The 23,567-nt window shown below is 40.0% G+C and overlaps 1 protein-coding gene across 4 annotated transcripts in view; it reads right to left on the bottom strand.

Annotated features, from left to right (window-relative positions):
* The window catches only part of ANO2 (anoctamin 2), a 578,869-nt gene that overhangs the window by 330,470 nt on the left and 224,832 nt on the right, over positions 1-23,567 (bottom strand). For all 4 annotated transcript variants that reach the window (XM_072653705.1, XM_072653706.1, XM_072653707.1 and 1 more), the window contains 2 exons: positions 22,948-22,989; positions 9,186-9,250 (listed from right to left, as the gene is read on the bottom strand). In XM_072653705.1, the coding sequence (XP_072509806.1) occupies positions 9,186-9,250; positions 22,948-22,989 (107 nt within the window). The remainder of the gene's footprint in view (positions 1-9,185; positions 9,251-22,947; positions 22,990-23,567) is intronic.

The raw sequence follows: 23,567 nt of genomic DNA on the forward strand, positions 1-23,567 counted from the left end.
GCCCTGAGCACAATGCATGATACATAGTAAGTTCTAAGTAAATGTTAATTATCATCATCGTCATCTTTACTATCTAGCAAATACTTTGAGTACTTGACCATGCCTGAGACATAGTGTGCCAGAAACTGAGCTTGATGCCTTTCTCCCCAAAAGCTCCAGACTGGATGTCATATCTGAATCTTCATCGTCTCTAATTTTCAAAGTGTCACTGACCTCTATGAGGCACAGATGATAGAGACCTAGACCTGAAGTTGGGACAACCTGAGTTCAAATTCCACCTGAAACACCTACTACATGTGTGGCCCTGGGCAATACTTGTCTGCCTCAGTTTCCTCATCTATAAAATGGGATAATGATAATAATAATGATGATGATGATAAAAATAGTATCTACCTTACAGGGACATTGTCAGGATCAAATGATAATATTTATAAAGTTCTTCAAAAACTTAAGGGGCTATAGAAATGTTTTGTTGAGGTTGTTTAGTCATTTTCAATTGTGTCCAACTCTTCATGACCCCCATATTTGGGGTTTTCTTGACAAAGATACTGGATTGGTTTGCCATTTCCTTCTCTAGCTCATTTTACAGATGAGGAACTAAGGCAAATAGATAGGGTCAGTGACTTGCCCAGGATCACCAAACTAGTGTCTGAGGCAGGATTTGAACTCAGGTCTTCCTGACTCCAGATCCAGTGCTCTAGCCATTGAGGTACCTAGCTGTAATCAGGAAGACTTGAATTGAAATCCAGCCTCAAACAGTTACTAATCGGATGGTCTTGGGCAAATCAATTAACCTCTACCTACCTTATTTTCCTTATCTGTAAAATAGGGATAAAAATAACACAACTCAAAAGGTTGTTGTAAAGATTAAATGAGATAAAATGTGGAAAGCCTATAAAAATGCTTATAGTTATTATTATTATATAAAAAAATCAACCTGAGGCAACATCATTTTATAGGTTAGGAGTTGGGTGGGTAAGGAACTACTGGGAGAAAAAGAAAATGAAGAAAGGCGCTTTCTGGATATGTCCCTGCCTACTCAGTCTTTGTGCTCTGATAGCTCCCTCGATGAATCATAAGCAATTGTGTTTGGGGGGGAAGAAGCTTCCAAATGAAAATATCTCAGAATAGCGCCTGTATATTTAAATGCTCCAGTGGGATTATGACTGAGGCAACTTACAATTTTCTTGGAAGAAGCTAGAGGGTGTCATAGTGGAGGAGAATGGAGAAAAAAAGATAGAAATAAAAGAAGTTTGTAAGAGCTAGACCCTGGAATCTCTAGCTCTTCCAACAAAAGTATAACAATTTCTGGCCAGGATAAGCTGAGCAAATTCCCATGACTAATCAATCAATAAGTATTTATTAAGTTCCTGCTATGTGTCAGACACTGATCCTAGGCCCTGGAAATACAAATACAAAAAATGAAATACTCCCTATTCTCAATGAGCTTACAGTCTAATGGGAAAGATAACACATTTGTTTACATATAAATATACACATGTATATATGTGTATATACACATGTATGTATATGTGTATACCAATATTAATATACTTTATTATATACTTATAGAATATATAGAATATAAAATAAGGACCTATTAGTTAATTACAAGGTAGTTTGGGAGAGACAGAACTACCAGTTGGCAGCTTCAGGAACGGCTTTATTCAGAAGATTGTGCCCGAGTTGTATCATAAAGGAAGAGAGGGAATCTGTGTGCTAGAGGTAAGTAAGAAATGCATTCCAGCCATGGGAGACAGCCTGTGCAAAGGAGATGCTCCTATAGAGCAGAGGTGGGGAACCCGTGGCCTCATGGCCACATGTGGCCCACTAGGTCCTCAAGTTGTGTCCTGTTTACAGAACAAATCCTTTTTGTGGCCTCAAGGCCACATTATCCATTGTTTTGGATTATCTCCATTAACAGGATCACAGTATTATAGGATTTAGAGCTCAACATGACCTTAGAGGTCATCTGGTCCATCCTCTACATTTTACATAAAGGGAAACTAAGGCCCAGATACTTGCCCAAAGTTATAAAGGCAATATTCTTTCTAACCTCAATTAGCATGATATTGGACAAATTTCTACATTCAGACTAACAAGTAGAGAGAAACAGAAATGTGCCACAATTTAAGCTAACACAAGATCGCTCTTCATAGAATCAGCCTTGTTGAATCCAGGGACACCCCAAATAGAACCCAGAGGTATGGGGTAAGGAAACACACACACACACACACACACACACACACACACACACACACACACACCTTTTAGCAGCCCACAAGGCAGTGACTAGGAGATTCACAAGGGAGCTTCCCCTCCATGTTTTCCAAACTATAATCTTTGTTTCTCTTGGGCAAATGTTGGCTGGAAGTTTCCATGCGGGAGCACTAGAGCTTGAGCTGTACCCAGACATCTGGAGTTCCCAGGGGAACCACACCATCTCCACTGCATAGTATACACAGATCAGATTTACATACTGAGGTGAGGTTTCCAAAGCCAAGGGAATATCCCAGCCTAGGGAATCCTTGAACAGGGAGGAAATAGAACTGGGGAGGAGGAAATCCACAGTCTAACAGTGCAACCTGCTGGGCTTTAGTTAGAGTGCAACCAGCTGGGGAGGACAGGGCAGCAGATCACAAGTGAGCAGCGTTAACTCCTTTGTTGCCTTTGTCCTCCAGATAAGAGTTTTAAAATCAGGCAAACTTATTGTAATGAAAGTCATGCTGAAGGTTACCTCATCTGTAAAATCAAAGGCTTGTATTAGATAATTTATAAGGTCCCTTTTAACTCTAATATCTATGACCAATCATCTATCAAACCATCAATCAACAATAATTTATGAAACACCTATCATCACCACAACGTAGCTTCAGCTAGGTCTTAGCCAGCCAAAGAGACAAGGTGGCTAGATGTGGGCCTTTTGAAATGGATGCAAGATTCCTCCCCTTCCCCGCACCCCCAATTCTCAATTATTTAATTTAAAACACTTGAAAATGTTCTTGGTGGTTGTTGACTAAGGATGATGGATTCAGAGGTGGGTCCTGGAGATAAGAGATAAGCTATTCAGACAGATTTAGGATAGCCAACACACTCCTGGGAACTGAGGGATCCTTAGGAAAGGACCTAGTTTTAACTGCAATATTGATTCACAGAAGAGCCCTCGGCTTATGGTGATATTTTAACACCCACATTGAAAATGGTGCTAATATCTTGGGAAGAGGCAAAAATCACATCTTGTGATCCTATGGTCTCCAAGGGCTGAGGATGAGATGGAGGCAAGAACAAATATGGTAAGACTCAAGAGAAGCCTTCTTTGGTCTCCTCTTGGTTCTTCATTCTTATCATGCCCTCTAAAACTGTCGGTGTCCTTCAAGGCTTTGTCCTAAATTCTCTTCTCTTTATCCTCAGTAGTCTTAGTTAGGAACCTACCTCATCAGTTCCTTTGGAATAAATTATCAACTCTATGCGGATGACTCCTGTGTCTATATTTTACAGTCCGATATCACAAACTAGACACCTCAAACTAGATATCCCACAATGCTTATGTGAACATAAAACTCAACAAGCCAAAAAGAGAACTCATGATCTTTCACCCAAAACATTCTTTTTTTTTCTTGAACTTGTCTTTTTCTTTCATAAGTATTACCATCTTTGACGTGAGCCAAGTTCACAACCTCAGGTTATCCTTAACACCATACTTTTACTCATCCCATATCAATCAGTTGCCATTTCTTACTTCAGAACATCTCTCATATTCACCCTCTTCTATCTATCCATCTAGTAACCCCCTTATTTCAAGCCTTCACTGACTCTCACTTGGACTATTGCCATGACCTCCTAATTGGTCTTCCTGCCTCAAGTTTATCCTACTTCAGTCTATCGTCCACAGCTGCCGCTCCCTTTAGGGCAGGTGCGACAAATCACTCTTTTCTGCAGTGATTCTGTGACCCTGCCTATTTCCTCTAGGATCAAATGCAAACTCTTCTGTTTGTCTCTCATTTTCACAACATTGTCCTGACTCTCGTTCTTTATATTTGTATGACCAGTGACTAAAACATTGTAGAAAATGAATAAATGCTTATTGATTGATTAGAGACCTGGAGATACAATCATGGGCCACTTTGATCCCTGCCCTGACTTGTTTCTACATTTATTACCTCCATAGCTGGGTATTTGGCAGGAAATGATAGGGAAAAGAAAGATCAGGAGAAAGAGTTAGGGGATAAATCATTCACTCCAGAGTCAGCTTAGCAGAGATAGAACAAAAGTCACAGAATTTAACAGCTGGAAAGTTGTGTGGCTAATAAGTGACAGGAGTGAGTCTCACTACCAAGAATCTCATTTCAAATTGAGTCACATTATTACTTAATGTAAGGAGTAGGCAGGAGGTAACCTTTCTAGGGAACACTAGAAATATTTTTTAATTCCATTTAGATTTCCTTCAGCTTTTGTTTATGGTACAAAAGATCTTTTTTAAAGACTAGTCAGTGGCACAGACCCAGTGATTCATAGAAATCAGGACCTCCCAAACTTCTTCTGAATACATCTTTGGGTACCTTAACTCAGTTTTTCAACCATCCCACTCTTACAGCATCTCCCCTTCCCTCTCCTACATGTATGAGATCGCCCCATCTTCTGTCCTCAGGAGCTATCTTGGCTCTATACTTTCTCCTATACTGAATTTCTCATTTCTCTGATCCTGCTTGTTTCTCCTCTAACATTCCCCTTCTACTATTCCCTACCTACCTACCCCCTGCCTTCTTTTTTCCCTAATGCAGATACTTCTTTCATTACCAGAAGTACCTAAAGTTCAGAGATAGTCTCATGAATCTTGATAAACCTTTCCCCTATGCACACACCATAGTGTCTCCCATTTCCACCCAACCAAACATCTCTCCTTCTCCTGAAGTCATAATGTCAAAAGCCTGCAGCGTCTGTCCTTCCCTACTTGGTCTCTGGCCCTTAGGTCCACAAAGATCCACAAAGACTGTGGGAGCTAATGTGAGGCAAGGGGTGGGGGCTACAGATGGCTAATGACTACAGCTTGGCTGGGTGGACCCACGTCTAGACGCAGAGTCTTCCAAGCTTTCTGTCCTAGAGAAACAAAAGGGCGCAGAGCAGTCCAAAGTAAATTCTTCACCTGCAGGTGATTGCCTTCAGTGGCCAAAAAAAAAGAAAAAGTACAAATTGGATCCAGTCACCTGCATCTCCTTAGGGAAAGGGAGGGGTTGTATTGGTCAGTAGTTTTTAAAATTATGCTTTTAAAAACGGAGGAGGCAGAGGGAACAAAAAACAGGGTGGCCGCCTGGGATCCTCATTTAGAAATCAAAGCCCAAGAAAGGACTGATGTGATTCAGAAAACAATCTAGGAGGTTGGCAGCACCAGCTTATATCAAGAGCCTTGCCCATGTATTTCCATCCATTTTCCCTTCTCCTAGGGAGAATACATTTTAGCACTGGAGAATATAATCTTCTATTCCCCCAATTACTTCCAAAGGACAGAAAGTCAATTGCAGGGACAGACGGACCATAGTGCTTCCACAGAGAGAGTCCCACACTCAGCAAGCGACCCAAAAAGATGAATGCCAATAACCAATGGATGAAGAGTATAACATACAGATCTACAGTAGCCCCTCTGCTCCATATTATCCTTTCCTCTCCTTTCACTGATTAAAATTCAAGAAATATAGCAAGAGAATGAGGATAAGGAAGATGATAAAACTCTTTTTGTGAATAACAATCCACATGAGATCTGGGCAATAGATGTGGCTCCTGTGATTAATGCTAGTCATCAATTAGCAGCTGAACATATAGCCACCTCATTGGGAGGGCCACAGTTATTATCAAAAGCAGCTAAAGCTACAAACTTGGGAAAGCCTACTCAGATCTTCATCCTCAGGATGCCACTTAAAGTTGCTTCTCAAGGGAAGAAAGAAGAAAGAAGGCATTTATTAAGCACTTACTATATGCAAGGCACTGTGCTAAGTGCTGGGGAAATAAATAGCGAAGGCAATCCCTGCACTCGGCTCACATTTTAATAGGGGAGATAATACATCCGGAAGGTTCCAAAACGCATCGATTGGAACCTGGAGAATGACTTTGAGAACAGGATTGACAGTAGGATCAGGGTGACTTCCACTTCCAGGATTCCTTTGTTCATCTGCCACTGGTGGCAATGATGAGGAAGATGTGTATCTTTCCAATAATTATTTTTCCCCCTCAATTATGGCTGTAGAGCCTAGGCAGGAAGCTGGTCTAGTGGCTTGGTAAGGCATTGTTATTCCCAGGGTTCTTGGGCCCAGAACCCTGAGCTGTCTCCATCAGGGTCCAAGGTCAATGTGGTGGTAGTGGTGGTGATTGTTCAATTTGCCTGGCATATGCTACCTCTCCCTTAGGGTAGCTTACTAATTCAGCTAGCCTGGCTTGATTGAAGCTGGTGACAGAGACTCAGAAGCAAAAGAAGGATCCTTTCCTGATGTCTCATCCTTCAGATACATCCTTCCAGCTTTGGGGAAAGAAAAAGGCTTAGGTAGAAGTAAGGGACACAATAGTGTGGATATTTAGGTGAAGGTTGCTCACTACAGGATGTGTGAAGGTGAAGATACCACTGGAAATGGAAATAGCATCTTTAAGCCTGGCACCAAAGGCAAGTGTACAGGAAGCCAAATTTATTTGTTCATCCTAATAGAATCAATTGCATGTTGAATAAGAAATCTACCCCTAACTCCTCTCATCTGCCAATCCTCAAAAGCTAGCATAGTGATTTATGTATAGTAGAGGCTTAAGAAATATTTGTTGAATTATTATCAAAGTCTATTAAATCAATAAAAGTTCATATATCACATACTTGTTAACTGAGTATAACTCCCTGAATCCAAGAGATTCAACCCAAAATGTACTGTATAGCAGCCAACCAGATTTTTCATCCAATTCTAGGTTAGTTAGGTCTCTATCTCTACTGTCTGTTCCACTCCAACATGTACTTTCCAAAGAGGGAGTATAAGAATGCTCCAGCCAAGGGTCATTAACTGCATTAATGGATGTAGTGTTGAGTCTGGACAAAGACCTGAGTTCAAATGTGACCACAGACACTTAGCTATGTGACCCTGGGCAAGTCACCTTACCTCTGTTTCCTCATCTGTAAAGTGGGGAGAATAATAGCACCTACCTCCAAGGGTTGTTGTGAGGCTCAAATGAGATAATATTTATAAAATGTTCAACACAATGCCTGTCAAAGAATAGGGGCTGTACAAATGCTTATTCCTTCATTCCATCTGTAAAATGGGAATAATAATTTCATCTACCTCCCTGAGTTGTAATTGTAGAGTGCTTAGCTCAGGGACTGACACATGACAAATGAGGTCACAAAGAGTCAGATAGGACTGAAATGACTGAACAACAACACTGTTATTTCACAAAAACAGAACATTAGGCCAAACAAGCATATAGGGGGAAATGAGTTCCATGGACCAGGACTCTTTATAGCCAGGACTCCAACTGTAGCTTGAATCATTACTGTAAACCATCTGATAGGCATCCCAGGCAACATGCCTATGGTGGGGTTTCCCAACATGGGGTCTGCTGATGAATGACAGACTCTCGGGTTTCAAAGGGACCTTAGCTGCCATCTATTCCAACACCTGCTAAAGCAGGCATTTTCTCCACAACATCCCTCACAAGTTGTCAGCCAGCCTCTGCTTGAAGACTTCCAGGGATGAAGTTCTGACATATCCATATTGCAAAATGGCATGGCTTGAGGTTACAGTATTAGCAATCTGCCTGCAGGAGTCTCACCTATAGTAACTGCCAGAACAAAAGTCATTCCACTGGTGACCAAAAATATATCATAGGCAAATTTCCAGACCTGTTCACTGGACAGGGTTTACATATCATTTGTAAAGTGCTTAGCACAGTGCCTAAAACACACTTAATAACTGCTTATTCCCTCTCCCCCATCTTCCCTTTAGGGCCAAAGACAGAAAAAAATAAGACATTCTTTTCCCATGGTGCATACAAAAAAAAAAAAAGAAATCACATTCTCCCTCTGAAAGAGTCTTACTCTTGACTACCAGATATTAACCAGATTTCTTCATCATCATCATCCTCATCAAGCTTTTTAAGCACTTACTTTGTGCCCAGCATAATACAAAGACTAGTCCCTTTTACACAAGCACAGTACAGTAGCATCCTGGGGTGCTTTTATTTTCTCATTCCTTTCCAGAAATTCCAGAGCAGACAAAATAAGAATGGAGAAAGGTAAGAAGAATGGGTGTTGCTAGATCAGGCCCAGATCATCATGATACAGTGGGAACGAGGAGACTTTTCCAAGGGATTTGAACCCAGGTCTTCTAATTCCAAATCCCGAACTCTTTCTACTATATCAAACTGTGAAGACACAATGCCACCTGTAAAGAACGTTTCCACAGCTCCAAGAAACTTCTGTATCAAAACGAGGACAGTGAGAACTGGACTCAAAGGAAGACTTAAAAAAACATGAAATGTATGGTTTTTTTGAGCTCTAAATACACCTGGATGTTTTTGTCCCATATGGGATAGCTGGAGAATTTGCCTTTGAGAAAGCAAAATGAGCACAACCTGATAGAGATTTAAAAGAATGGCAGATTTTTGCAGGACATAAAATAGCATTAATAACAAAATGGCCAGTGCAGTTGGAATCTTAGGGCAAAATCACATTAGAGAAAGATGATACAGGTCTCCAGGAGAAGATTGGCTCACCAGCGGATAGCATTAATTTCTATAGGCTCAGAAGCAAGTCTTTCTATTCTCATTAACTTTCAAATAAAATCATTCATACTTTGAACTTTGTGGGGTGAACTGGTGACTACCCTTGGGAACTTGTCAGATCCTGCAGTTCCCAGATCATCTTGGTGTGGGTCCCAATTAAGAGAAGAGGGAAGTTGTCCAGAGTATCCCAGGATTCTTCATGTTGGGAGGGCAATTAAGACACAAGGGTTATATTTACATTGCTTCCTCTCCTCTCCAGTCTATTCATCCCTCCATCACCTTTGCTCAAACCTACTGAGGAAGGAGAACAGGGGACAAAAGAAAGGAGAGCAGAGCAATAAATCCCTCTGCCTAAAAGTCAGTTTGTTTGGGCATCCCCACCTTCTACAGCATCCACAGCCTAAGCGCACCCTTGGTTTCTATTGTCCAAGTCTTACCTGATGAGATCAATAGGTTGAAACTTATAAAACACTCCATAGCGTGCCCATTCTTGGTAGAGGAGCTAAAAAAAAAAAGAGAGAGAGAGAGAAAGGAAATACAAAAAAGAAACAAGTCAATGTACTCATCTAGAAACCCCAGAATTACCAGCATCAAGGTCTCTGTTCAAACCTATTCCCAAGACTATTGGGTTCAAGTGGAGTGTTGCCTAAGAAGTATAAGGACCAGAAAAACTATTATGTTATATCATAGCAGAAGGTATTCATGACTAATAGGAAACTAAAGCTACCTCCTCATCCCCAAGAATATATGCAGTTCCAGAAGCCATGGGGTTTACTGCTTTATTGCCTTCTGGAAAGGTTCCACCCAAGCTTTACGTTCCCTTTTCTACTCTATTCTTTGGTTTAAAAATATCTAGTCCAATAAAATGATTCCCTACCCTACCTTGATTGAGGTAAGACTAAAGTGTGGACTGAGTAAGAATAAATAACAGTAACTAAAGAGTAGTGGAGAACCCTGGGTTTGGAATCAAAAGACCTGGGTCCCAGTCTTGGCCCTTATTCTTAATAACTGTGACCTTGGACAAATTATTTCATTGCTCTGAGGTTCATTTTGTTCATCATTTAAATGGAAGCATTAGATATATGGCCTCTGAGGTTCTTTCCAACTACAACTTTCTCTGATTCTGTGAAAACACAGGCTTAATGTGGCATTCGCAGCAACGATTTCGAGTCTGGCTTAAGAAAATGAAAGCTCATCTAAGAACAACGCCAGCAGCCAATTATACTATGTGGTTTTCTAGCTTCAGAAATACTGACAAGCACCATAGCTCCTATGCCAATAAATAAAGTAATTTAATAAAGCAACACAAATCATTCATTACCTCGAAATTCATGCTTAACACGGTCATTGTTGCTTGATCATAGAATAAACTTTAACATGATTTTATCATTTATTATAGCAGGTAGTTTATTTCCATGTCTTTTTAATAAAAAACGCACTGGAGAAATCACTTTGTTTGGGTCTGTGTGTGTGTTGTTTATTTTGGTTTTGCATTGCTTTTCTCTTTCTACAGAAATCCAGTATTGTGTAATGGAGAATCAACTCTCCATTGCTGCCTTATAATAAGTATCAGTTCCAAATGGCTCCATTCCTTTTATTAAGGGTCTTTGGTTACATTGTATCATTTCCATGAAACCAAAGAAGTTTCTGGCCTGGATGTAGAATGTATATTATCAGAATGTCTTGTGACAACTGACAAAAAGAAGTCCTCCTGTACCCTGCTGAAACCAACAGAAATTATTACCTGCCCCTCTTCATAGAGGAGGGAACAGAGGCACAGAAAGGAGCCCCTCAAGCCATAAGCAACGAGATCAGAGTTTAGATGTTCCCCTCTGTAATACAACAGAGCTCAGAAAGAGGGCCCCCAGGCCAGCTGTTCCTCCTTCTCTTCTCAAGTCACTCCTATAAGATGTTTTCTTGGTTGCCTCCCAAGTGCAAATCACAGTCTCACTAGTACTCAGTCATGGCAATGATGTCAAGTGGGGCCTAGAGGGAGGCAAATCTGCGTCACAAAAGAAAGACATTGCTTCCCTTAAGGGCCCAAGTCACATTAGTGCCTGGCAATTTCAACCCAAACCCAACCTTCTTCATATAAGCTGGGATAGAAGAGAACTCCTGTCCACCCTGAAGATCAAAATGTAAAATTCCCTAAGAAGGCAATCACTGCAATAGACAGTGCCCAAGAGTCAGAGTTCAGATCATGAGTTCTAACCCTAGTTTCGGCCCCAGACTCGTGAGTCAGAGAAACTAGATTCAAACCAGGTACAAGGTTCTGACATCCAGGCTCTCTCAGGTATGACCTTGGACTAAGGACAAGATCTCTGAAACTCTGAATCTTAATTCTCTCATATATAAAATAAAGAAGTCAGCATAGATGATGTATAAAGTTACTTCAGTTCTTAATCTATGATCCTATGATCTCAGATAGGTCTTCTCCTTCTCTAATTTCTTATCCGCAAAATGAACCAAATTGTCTTATCCCATTCCACAACTATTGACAAAAGCTCAAGGAAACCACTGGCCTACTTAAAGAAAGTGGTTTGTCAATCAATGGAAGAATAAAAAATAATTTATTAAGTCCTTGCTAGATGTTAAGCACTGGAACAGAAAAGGAGAGAGTCTCTGCTCTCAAGGATTTCACATTATGATAGAAGGAGACAACATCTATTTTGCTCAGTTGTTTTTCTTCCATGTCCAACTCTCCATGACCCCATTTGGAGTTTTCTTGGCAAAGATCATGGAGTGGTTTGTCATTTCCTTCTCCAGCTCATAGGAAATGGAGGCAAACAAGGTCAAGTGACTTGCTCAGGGTCACACAGGTAGCAAAATGTCTGAGGCTAGATTTGAACTCAGAAAGAAAGGCTTCCTGACTCCAGGCCTGGTGCTCTGTCCACTGTGTTACCTAAATGCCCACAACTATAGGAGAGTTCAGAACAGGAAGGGGGATTCAAAGGAAACTACTGATAATAGAGAAAACTAAAAATGCTTACAGGTGTAGAGCTACCCTGGACTAACATATACATACATACATGTCTATATGTGTATGTGTGTAAATGTATATATACTCACACATGTATGTGTATACATACACATAATACACATGTATATACACATGTACATATGTGTGTGCATAGATATGTACACATATGTATGCATGTATGTGATACACACGTGTGATGTTTTATATCATATATACACATACATACATATACATATCCACACATATATAATAGATTGTGCAATACACAAGCAGATTGAAGGTGCTAAAATGATGATATATCACTTGCCCATTTTTCTCTTTCTTTGGCCAACTGGCATGCCCACCCATTCTACCCTTCAGAGGGCAGGAAGGTAAAGACTGGAAAGTGCTAGTGGTCCTTGCCCTACATGATATTTAAACACTGAGAAAAGAAAGGTCCTCTAACTGAGGAAATTCTAAGACTTATAACAAGGCTGACTGATGTAAGTGATTATAGAGACATTCTCTACAGAACGGAAGTAATGACTCCAAGTCCAATGAAGGGTTATCCAAAGGGAAAGAGATACACAAGATAAGCTTTCACAATCCCTTCCAACCCAAGCAATCAGAGATTCTGATTCTAGAGACTTAGAATTTAGAGATGGAAAAGACTGTAAAGACTAAGTGATCCTGGACAAGTCACTTAACCCTGTTTACCTCAGTTTCCTCATCTGTGAAATGAACTGGAGAAAGAAATGGGAAAGCACTCCAGTATCTTTGCCAACAAAATCCCAAATGGGGTCATGAAGAGTCCAATATGACTGAAAAGGGATTGAACAACAACAAATGGTTCCCAGAAGCTCACTAAACTTTCTTCACAAAGAGGTTTGGGCAAAATACTAATGCCTGTAATTATGCCCAAGGGTGTATAACCCAAAATAGTCTGGACCATTTGTTCAGTAGTACCTAATGAAGTGGCTAGGTCTGGCAGTGGATGAAGTATTGGACCTGAAGTCAGGAAGACCTGAATTCAAATCTGGCCTCAGACATTTACTAACTGGTAACCCTGGGCAAATCACTTAACATCTGTTTGCCTTAATCCACTGAAGAAGGAAATGACAAACTACTCCAATATTTTTGCCAAGGAAACCCCATGGACAGTATGGCCCACCTGGTCATGAAGAGTTGGATATGACTGAACAGCTGGACAATGATCTAATGAGGAGTATAGATGTAGTAGAAAAGATGGTGAAACACAGCTCTGTGGAAGATCAATGGTTTTGAAAGTTCATTTTAGTGGAAAGAACCATTGAATTTGGATTCAGAAGACCTGGGCTTTCATATAGACGTTGTCATTTATTTCCTGTATAACCTTGACTAAGTCATTGCAATTCTGTGGGTCTTAGTTTTCTCATCTACCAAATGAAAGGTTTGAACCTGAGGTCAGATTTGAACTCAAGAAGATGAATCTTCCTGACTTCAGACCTGGCACTCTATCCACTGCACAGTCTAGCAGCCTTAAGCTGGGGACTATATTCAAAGGCTAAGATTATCTGTAGTAAAAATTTAAGTCCCTCCTGTCATCTTCTGACCAAAGGTTAGCAAGGTCTTGATTTCCTCATCTGTTAAATAGGCACTACTGAGAATGACTGAACAGACCATCAATGACAAGAAATCACATATAGTATGATGAAGTTTATGCCTCCTGAACCACTCTAGGAGTTCAAGTAGCCCTGAAATGCTTCCCGGGTAAATCATCCTAGGGCAGCCATACCCAGACTGAGAAGAAAGCAAATACTAAGGCAATTCAGTAGCCAGAGAATGAGATTTGGAATTAGGAGACCGGAGTTTTCCTCCTGACACTGGCCCTATTGGTGTTTGGGGGCAGATGAACTTTATCTGTCTCAAATTCAGTTTTCCCATCTATAAAACTGAGATGGAGATGGCATGGGACTGTGAAACTAATTCCTGCTTCTTCGTATCTCTGAGGGAAGCTGAGAAGAAAATGTAATAATCCATTATGATCATGCCAGAAAAGGGTTTGCAAAAATTACAAGATTGTTTTAACATTCTTTTTGCTCACATCACTTTGTAACAATAAATTTCATAAACTAAGTGTATCTAGAAGGTGGAAAATCTGGGGCAAGGACTTAAATTCTACCCAAACAAATATTTTTTCCATTCCATCAAACTTTATACCTCAGTTTCTCCCTATAAAAAAATGGGTCAAGGTCTGGGTTCTATACATCCATCTGACAGAATTAACTGTTAACCTTTAAGCACTTAATGGAAGGATAGCTCAATAGCTATTCCCCACTGAAGGAAGCAGAAGTGTTCTTCCAATACCCAAGTCACCTGCCCCTCCCCCATTGCCTAGGCTTTGAGGCAGGGATAGCCCTATCTTCTTCCACCCTTGCTCTCAGAGGAGAGGGATTCTCTTCTTAATTGGTCTGCAAGAGGGTAACGAGGTTGCCTGTTCCCAAATGGAACTGAGTCACTCAGGCTATACCAAAGCAGACAGGAAATGCCGCTCGTAGGGACTTGCCAGGCCTGCCTAGAATCAGGCTTAGAATTTGATCTTGGGGCCCAGGGGAATCCACAGGAATGGAAGACAGCTGGCAGAAACCAGTAGATGACAGCAAATACTTAATGAATTGAACTGGTACACATCCACAAAAAAGAGAGAGGATTCCCTTTGTGAGGTAATAATTTTCCCTCCCCCAACTGTAATCTTTGTGCATATCTTAATAACTCTTAGGGTGTTGCAGTCAGGAGTTTTTTCCTTGTATCCAACCCAAATTCCTCTTTCCTGTGGTGATGTCATAGAATACATAGCTATAAGCTATATAACACAGATTGTTAGCACTGAAAAAGACCTTAGAGATCATCTCAGTCCAGTCCTTATTTTACACATAGGGAAACTAGGATCAAGACTTATCCAAGGTCATACAGCTGGTACGTGGATGGCAAAGCCAAGGAGACAAACCCAGTTTTCTGGCTCCAATATGCTCTTCTATTACAAAAAGTCTAATGAAAACAAAATCATTTGCCTTTGTAGGATTTACTTTTTCTTCTTCATTGGGGATTTAAAATGCCCCTTCCAATAATCCCTTGATATAAGAACATCTGGTATTTAATACAACTGAAGGGAATGGATAGAGTCAGTAAAATGGACTCAGTAAGAACTAACCACTGAATTACAGAATCTCATAGCTAAAAGGGACCTCAAAGACCTATTCCAATGAGGACCTAAATAACATAATGAAGCGTTCAACCAGCCTTTGTTCCAATACTTATAGAAAGGAGGAACCCACTGCCTCCAGTAGTGGCCCATTAAACTTTTGAATTGCTCCAGTTATTAGAAAGTTTTACCTTACATCAAGTCAAGCTATGTCTCTTTATAACTTCCACCCTCTTTGGGTTCCAAGTAGAACGGGCCTAATTCCCCTTCCACATAACAGCAATCCATGTAGCCATTATCTCCCCCTAGTGTTTTTCCCTCCAGGCTAAACATATGCAACTCTTCAACCAATTCTTATCTGTCTTGGTCTCATAGCCCTTAACTATTCTTGTCATGCTTCTCTGACACCACTCAGATGGTCAAGCTTTCCTAAAATGCAGGGCCCCGAACAGACTACTGTACCACATTTGGAATCTGACCAAGGAATAGTAGAGTAGGACAATTACATTCCTAGTCAGTACCTTTCAAAGCAAGCCAAGTTCAAAGTAGTTTGGGAAGGACATCATGGTTTTGAGTCATATCGAACTTTTAATACTCTACAACTCCTGGATATTTTTCAAGATGAATTGCTATCATGCCACACATTGTGCACCTTTAAAAAATTCACAAAGGTGATGTGTTCAAACACAAAAATCAGACATGAAATTTATAACTGATAAATATTAAACAGCACAGGCCCAAGAACAAATCCCTGGTTTACTCTACTGGAGATCCCCTTCCTAGCATACAGTGAACTGAATTCATTTAACTGTCATTATCAAGCTGTCATTCCTCCATGTTTTTCACAAGGATAACATGAGATTTTCAAATGCTTTCCTGAACTCAGATAAACTGTATCTACAGCATCTCTCTGACTAACCAATCCAATAACTTTGTCAAAGAAAGAAATGAGGTTGGTCTGGCAAGAACTGCTCTGGATGAAGTCACGCTGCCCCATTATCATCTGACCACTTCCTTTGTAAGATGTTCATCTCTCTAATAGTAGAGTCTGGAATTTTTGCCAGGAAATGAAGTCTATGTTAGTAACCTACAGTTTGTGGATTCCATTCTCTTTCCTTTTTTGAAAACTGAGACATTTGTCTTTTCCAGTTCCGAGACACCACTCCCAAACTTCATAGTCTTTCAAAGATCTTTGGTAGTGACTCAAGAATCATATTTCATCAGTCTTTCAGTAGGCTAGGATATTGAGCTTCTGGACCTGATGACTTGAACTCATTAAGAGTAGCAAGGTATTTTACTTATTTATTTTACAAACTCACTAGTTATATTTGGTGTCAATTTCCAATCAACCATTTTTCCTTGATTCTTGCCAGTCCAAAGATTATCTTGCCAGAGATAATAGAAGCAAAGGATAAGATAAATAGTTCTACCTTTTTTCTGTCTTTAGTTACCATCATGCCATTCTCTAGAAGTAGCAATCAACCTTTGTTTTTTATCTTTTTTCACATAATAAAAAGAATAGCATCCTTAGAAGTCCTAGTCAGCTTCAACAAATCCTGACACTATCCTTACAGCATTTTGCCATACTACCACATTTATCCTCAATATCTGTCATTGCTTGCATCTCCTAAATCTGTCAGTCATTCAACATGCATTTTTTAAAAAACATTTAATATATACTAAGCACTATGTTAGGTGCTGTAAACAAGGTTCCAATGGGGGAGATGACATACAGATAATTATTTCTATACAAGAGATACATATTGTGGATGGAAGGTAATTTCAAAGAGAAGGCACAAGAAACAGACTCCCACAAAAGATGGAAATTGAGTTGTCTTGAAAGAGGACAGGGAAGATAGGAGGGAGAGCAGCCAAAGAAAAGGTAAAGTTGGGAGATGTGGTGCCCTATTCTAGGAGCAGCAAACAGAACTATATAACTGTAAGATAGAGTACGTGGAGGGGAATGACACTTTATCCTTCTAGTGAAGGCTAGAAAGGTAGGAAAAAGACAAGTTGTGAAGGGCATTACAGATCACACAAAATATTTTCCATTTGGTTCTGGAAGTAATAGAATACTACTGAAGCTTTATTGCGTAGCAGAGTGGCATAGTCAAACCTGTGATTTAGAAAAATCATCACCACTTGAGTGAAGGATGGATTGAAGGGGGGAGAGACTGGAGGTGGAAAACCAATAAGACTTATTACAATAGTCCAGGTGTGAGAAGGAGGGGGCCTGCACCAGGGTGGTGGCAGAAAGAGGGGACATATTTGAGAGATGTTACATAAGACTTGGCAATAGATTTAATATGTAAGGCAAATGACTGAGGAAGTCATGGATGACAATGAGGTTATGGGAAGATGGCAGTGCCCTTGATGAGAATATGAAAATGAGGAATGGGGAAGGCTTTGGGGGAAAATGATGAGTTTTGTTTTGGACATGTTGAGTTTTGAGATGCCTGTACAACATCCAGTTCAAGAAGTCTAAAAGGCAGTTGATAATGCAAGACTATAGCTTGGAAGAGAAAGCTGGAAATCATCTGCAAAGAGATTATTGAAACCCATGGGAGTTGATGGGATTACCAAATGGGACAGCATAGAGAGTTAGTAAGGAGTTAGTAGGTGAAACCTGGTCCAGCAAAGGGGATAGAGAAAGAACTATCAGACATAGAGAAGGCCCAGGAGACATTAGAAACACAAAAAAACAGAGAAGAAAGAATATCCAAGGAAAAGGTGGTATCAACAGTGTCTAAGGTTGCAGAAAGATCAAGAAGGATGAGGGTTGAGAAAAGGCATTGAAGAGATTTTTAGTAAACTTGGAGAGAGTAGTTTTGATTGAATGATGAGGTCTGAAGCCAGATTTCAAAAGTTTAGAAGTGAATGAAAGGAGAGGAAGTAGAACATGAAAGTGTCCACAGCTTTCTCAAGGAATTTAGCTGAGAAAGGAAGAAGAAATATGGAATGATCTTTCAGATACCAGTCTTCTTTAAAATCAAAGTTAGCGAGTTTCCAAATTATTCATTGTTCTGACACAGAGACAGACAGAGACAGAGAGCGAGATAGAGAGAGAGGGGGAGAAAGTGAGAGAGAGGGAGGGAAAGGGAGAGGGAGAGGGAGGAAAAGAGAGAGAGGGAAAGAGAGAGAGAGAGACAGAGAGAGAGAGACAGAGAGAGAGAGACAGAGAGAGAGAGACAGAGAGAGAGAATTCGAGAAAATGACTTCACACTTGGCTCATGATCCATTTCCTGAACTCAGTTATTTCTGTCTTCTGTCTCAGGGGTCTGTAGTATGCTCTGATATCAATATTGCTTCTTTCTTCCTTCAAAGCTCTGCTTAAGCACCAACACCTACACAAGGCCATTGCTAATCTTCCTACCTGATTCTGCTTACCTTTAAAATTACCTTGTGTATAAATATTCTGTATAAGTCAACTAATCAACAAGCATTTATGACATTCCCAACTATACACCAGACTACTCATCAAAAAAAACTAAAATACTTTGTCCTTAAGAGGTTTATATTTTAAAAATATAGATAAAATGCATCTATGTGCACATATATGTGTATATGTATGTACATATATCTAAGATATTCATATACAGAACATATATAAAGCAGATGCAAGATAACTTCGTGGGAGGAAGGCATTAGCATCTGGGAAAAATGGCTTCATGCAGAAGGTGGGTTATGAAGGTCTCAAGAGGCAGAAAGGACAAGGGACAGCATTTTTGGCTTTGGGGACAGCCTATGTAAAGGCATGGAGATAGAAAATAGATTTTTCCTGTGTGAAACATCAAAAAGGAGTGTTTAAGGAAGGTAAATAATGGACAATACGGCTGGAAAGATAGGAAACAGCCAGATTGTAAAGAGTGTAAAGCATCAAACAGAAGACTTCCTACTTAATCCAATGGAGTTTATTGAATAAAAGGGTTATGTGGTCAACCTTGAATTTTAGGAAATCCCTTTGGCAGCTGTGTGGAGAATGGGTAGGCTGTAGAGGGTCTACTTATATGTATACAAAATACTTTCCCCAGTAGACTGTAAAGCACTTTGATGAGAGGGACAATTTCAATTTTTATCTTGGTACCACCAGATCCTAATACAGTGCCCAACACATTATAATGTCTTAATAAAAGCCAGTTGATTGGCTAATGGATAAGAAGGATTAAAACATCCAGAAAGGAAGAGGAAACACATTCAAAGTATGATAGCTGGCCATGGAATGGAAGGAAGGCACAGATGTTATAAAGGAATTGGTGCTTTAAAATAAATGAGAAAAGGGGAAGGTTTCAGTAATCTCAGGATTGGGACCCTAACCCCCACCTCCACCAAATTTTCTAACCCTATACTAACAAAGTCATCTTCTACCTACCTAAACACACACTTCCCAAGAAATACTAGTGGGAACTGAACATCATTCCTAAAATGATGATGGTCTGAGGCTGATCTTAAACTTTCCTCTTTCTCCCCTTGGAAAAGCAGATTCCAAAAAATCATCCACCTAGACCAGGATAAAGGCGCTTTGTTTCAAACATCATGGGGACTTGTGGGCCTGTGTGTGTGTGCTTGGGTAGGTATGTATACACCAAGTTAGTTTCAGCACCAACAGGAACAGACCCCTTTCTCTCCTCAGTAAACCCTTTATAACCTTTCTAGATAATGTATTTAGAATTCTCAAGCCTCTCCTGGCTTTCCCCACCACCTATCTCTGGCCCAAGGATCCTCCCATCATCACCAGATGATTTATGGCATCTTAAATATTATTTTAAGTAAGCCCTCTTTAGGAAAGCAGACTTACCAGTTTTCAAAATCATCATTTCCAAAGCTAAACATAAGCAATTTAGGTATTATCTGTTGTTTTGGCTTATTCATGCCCTGCCTCTCCTTTCCTAGGCCTGATAAGTGAAGCTTGACTGAATTTGACTTCTGAGCGGCTAAATAATTATTCACCAACAAATGTGAGAAACAGAATCTCAGATAGGCTTACTAATATTCAGCAGGGAATCCCTAAATAAAGAGAAATTTAACCATCATTTAAAGGGGAAGCAAATAAATGTGAAGAGTGAGAAGATAGAAAATAGTTGGTATGAAAGAGGTGAGATGGGATAGGGAAAGAGGAGTATGGAAACGTTTCCCTCTTTCCCTTTAAATCTGATCCGGGACTTTTCAGGAAATTAAACACCGAGGCTATTAGCATCAGATAGAAAACAGATGAGGTTAAGACAAGGAAATACTACAGCAGATTCCCTGGGCAGGCAGTGAGGGCACATGTGCAAGCAATCTCAGCAGTATTTCTGGAAAAGACCTTTTATGTTTTTAATACTTAACACTTCATAACAAGGCCTAATAGGCAGGATAAAAAGAAACCTATTCAAAAGGCAACTTGGGGGATGAATGCTTTTCCAGACAACAGCTTTGGGTAGGGGGTGGGGAAGTCTTGGTCCCACCTCCTCCTCCTTCCCACTCTAGCCCACCCATTAGCCAATTCACCGTCCCCTACCGATGGGTTATGTTGGGAGGTTCCCACAAAATTAAGTAGGAAGATATCTTCAATGAGCTACTGTTGAGCTGTTGGAAGATAGACCAGTCCAAAGGTGGCAAGTTATACCAGCTTCTTCCTTAACCCTGGGAAGTGTAAAGGAGGGACTTTCTATAGACCACCAAGAGTCCTGCCCTGTGCACCAAGGTTTCAGGTTCCTTTTGGAGAGTGTTGTGCCTGAAAGTGATCATATCTTCCTACATTATTAAATTTTATATGCTTCAATTATCAAAAATCTACCATTTCCTCCTCCATTGAAAAAAAGGAAAAAATAATACATAATATATACGTCTATAGACAAGCAAAAGAAATTCTCCCGCTGGCTGCTGTTAGAGAAGAGGGGAGAGGGAGAGAGAGAGATGGACATATATACACACACAAACATATACCACCTATATATGTGTGTGTATGTGTATGTACATATATATGTGTGTGCATACATGTATAGAGAGGAACACACACACATCTGTGTGTGTGTCTTTGTTTGTGTGTCAACACTCAGTGTGAATCCATCACTTGCCAGGTGGACAGGTAGCACATTTCATCATGATTTAAAGGTATCTTTTTAAAGAGCCCCCTTTCCTCCTAATTCTTGACTCCCAGAATCATTGAATTCAAGATTCAAAAGAGAGCTCCACTATCATCTAGTTCAACTTTTCAACAAGACATCCCCACTATAGAGGTCCCCAGATGACCTTTAATAAGTTTTTCTCTCTCTCTCTACCATGTTACTCATTTATAGGTATTGGCTACACCCTATATCCCCTGCACATTCAGATAAGAAGACAAATTTTTAAAAAACGTAAGGAGTTTGAAGGGTGCTGTAAATTATCAGAGCCACAGAAATCCTGAAGTAAGCATTCTTACCCTCTATATTAAAACAGCAAATTTTAAATGGCATTTAAAAGTCACTCCTTTCATCCCAAAGTTCTAGCACATATGAGAAATCAATACCCGGGGAAATGTACAGCTGTTCTCCCCTGAAAGGTTTGTGGTACAGAGGGAGGATTCCAGTGCACAGAGAGAGAAACTGAAGCCTAGAGAATATTTCTAATGGTTCCTATATCAAGGCAATTAAAGACTTAAGAAGATCAATATTCAAATTCTGATCATACAGATACTGTGTGATCTTGAATGTCACATAACTTTGTGTCTCAGTTTCCTCACATGTAAAATGAGGGAGTCAGATTCAGTGGCCTGAAAGCTCCCCTCTAACTTGAAAGTTCTGATTTTCTGACACTCAAGCAATGGATATTTATGGACCACTTATTATATTCAATGTTCTGGACAAGGTATTTTATAGAATATAGAATCTCTGCCTTCAAGGAGCTTACAACCTAGGTAAAGTTACTAGTCACATATAAAGAATGTGGAAGAAAGAGAAGACTGGGGTTCTAATTTCCAGTATTTATCTTAGGACATTATTTTGTCTTCTAAAAAGACAAATCCCCAAGCAAGGGGTAAAGTTTGAGCAAAATAGTGAATACTGGTGTATGAAGTTGTTTTGTTCTCAGTCTTTTTTATTTTGATGTCTTTTGATTCGTGCATAAATTGGATTTAAGTGAGGCAGAGTTGCACTAAGTCATCAGCCTCACTCTCTCCTTCAGAGTCATCATAGTCCAGTGGCAGGACAGAACCAAGATGGCTGGCGATGGCTCAGGATGCAGTCGATGATCTTGGTGTCTTCAGTGTCTAACTAAGCTCTATGAGCTCCACATTGCCTCCTTCAGCTGCCTTCATGGCTTTGGGAACAAATTGCTCTCATCTGCCCATTCCACCAGAGCAAGTCTTCACATGCTTGAGGTAGACACCCCCCTAACTCATCAATGGGTTTGAGACCCCTTGGTTACCCTCAACCTGGTTTGGCCCATCTGTCAAAATGGTTTACTGGGGTGTGGTCCTCTGTATGCTGCAGCTTCTTGGAACCACAGGTTGAGTGGAACAGGTGGACACCAAAGGTGGAAAGAGCCCTGAAAAGGGCTCAGCAGCCATCACACCAAAAAGTACTGGTCCTCCCTGAACACACCCCACACCGTTGTTCTCAATCAGATAGTCAGGAAACTAGATAGATAGATAGATGGATGGATGGATGGATGGATGGATGGATGGATGGATGGATAGATAGATAGATAGATAGATAGATAGATAGATAGATAGATAGATAGATAGATAGATAGATAGATAGACAGATAGACAGACAGACGGACAGATATATACAAATAAATGAGCGATAGATAAACACACATACACACACATAAATAAACAAACAAGCAAGCAAACAGATGAGTGAGTGATCAGTCAGGATAACAGCTCAGTGTCCCCCCAGGAAACTCTTTAAAGACTGTAAGTTACAGAGGTACTAATCTATTTTGGTAGAGGGAGTTTCCACAAAGAAATTCCCAACACTAAAGGTGAATGTCTCACCTCTTTAGCTCCTCCCAATTCTCCATTCCCTCATTGTTCTCATGGGCACACAATACACTATCTTAAGTCTATATAGCCTTGTCTATATATCAGGCTTACCTTTCTGTCATTCATGTCAGTCTCAGGACCTTCATATTCACCCTGAAGCAAAGGGAGGGATAATGGATGAGTCAAAAAATAGAGAACTGGTGTCCCAAAGCTTTTTAAAATTCTGACCCATCAGAAATATTATTATTTTTTAAATTATTGATGTTTTTATACCATCTTAATTTCCCATCATATTCACCCTCCCTCAATCAAATGTCTTCATTTATAACAAAGAAAAAAGACACAAAGTTCAACAAAACTAACCTAGACTACACATCAACCAATTATATATAATGTTTCACAAGTTCACAGTCTCCAACCACAACAAATAGGACATGCATTGTCCTATCTCTTCTTTGGCGTCAGTCTTGGTCATCTTAATTACACAGCATTTAGTATCAATTTTTTATTGTTCTTTCCATTTACATTGTCATAGACATTATCTATGATGTTTTCCTGGTTCTGTTTGTTTTGCTTTATGTAAATCTTCCCACACTTCTCCATATTCTTGATCTATTTTTTTAAGTAATACAGTAGACATTTGTAGTAATTATCAATTGACATCTTTCCCATGTAGAATGTATCCACCATGTCTTTTTCAGAAAAAAGCTCATGTTCGATAATAGTGTTTG

The sequence above is a fragment of the Notamacropus eugenii genome, chromosome 3 (genome assembly GCF_028372415.1).
Source record: "Notamacropus eugenii isolate mMacEug1 chromosome 3, mMacEug1.pri_v2, whole genome shotgun sequence".
NCBI lineage: Eukaryota > Metazoa > Chordata > Mammalia > Diprotodontia > Macropodidae > Notamacropus > Notamacropus eugenii.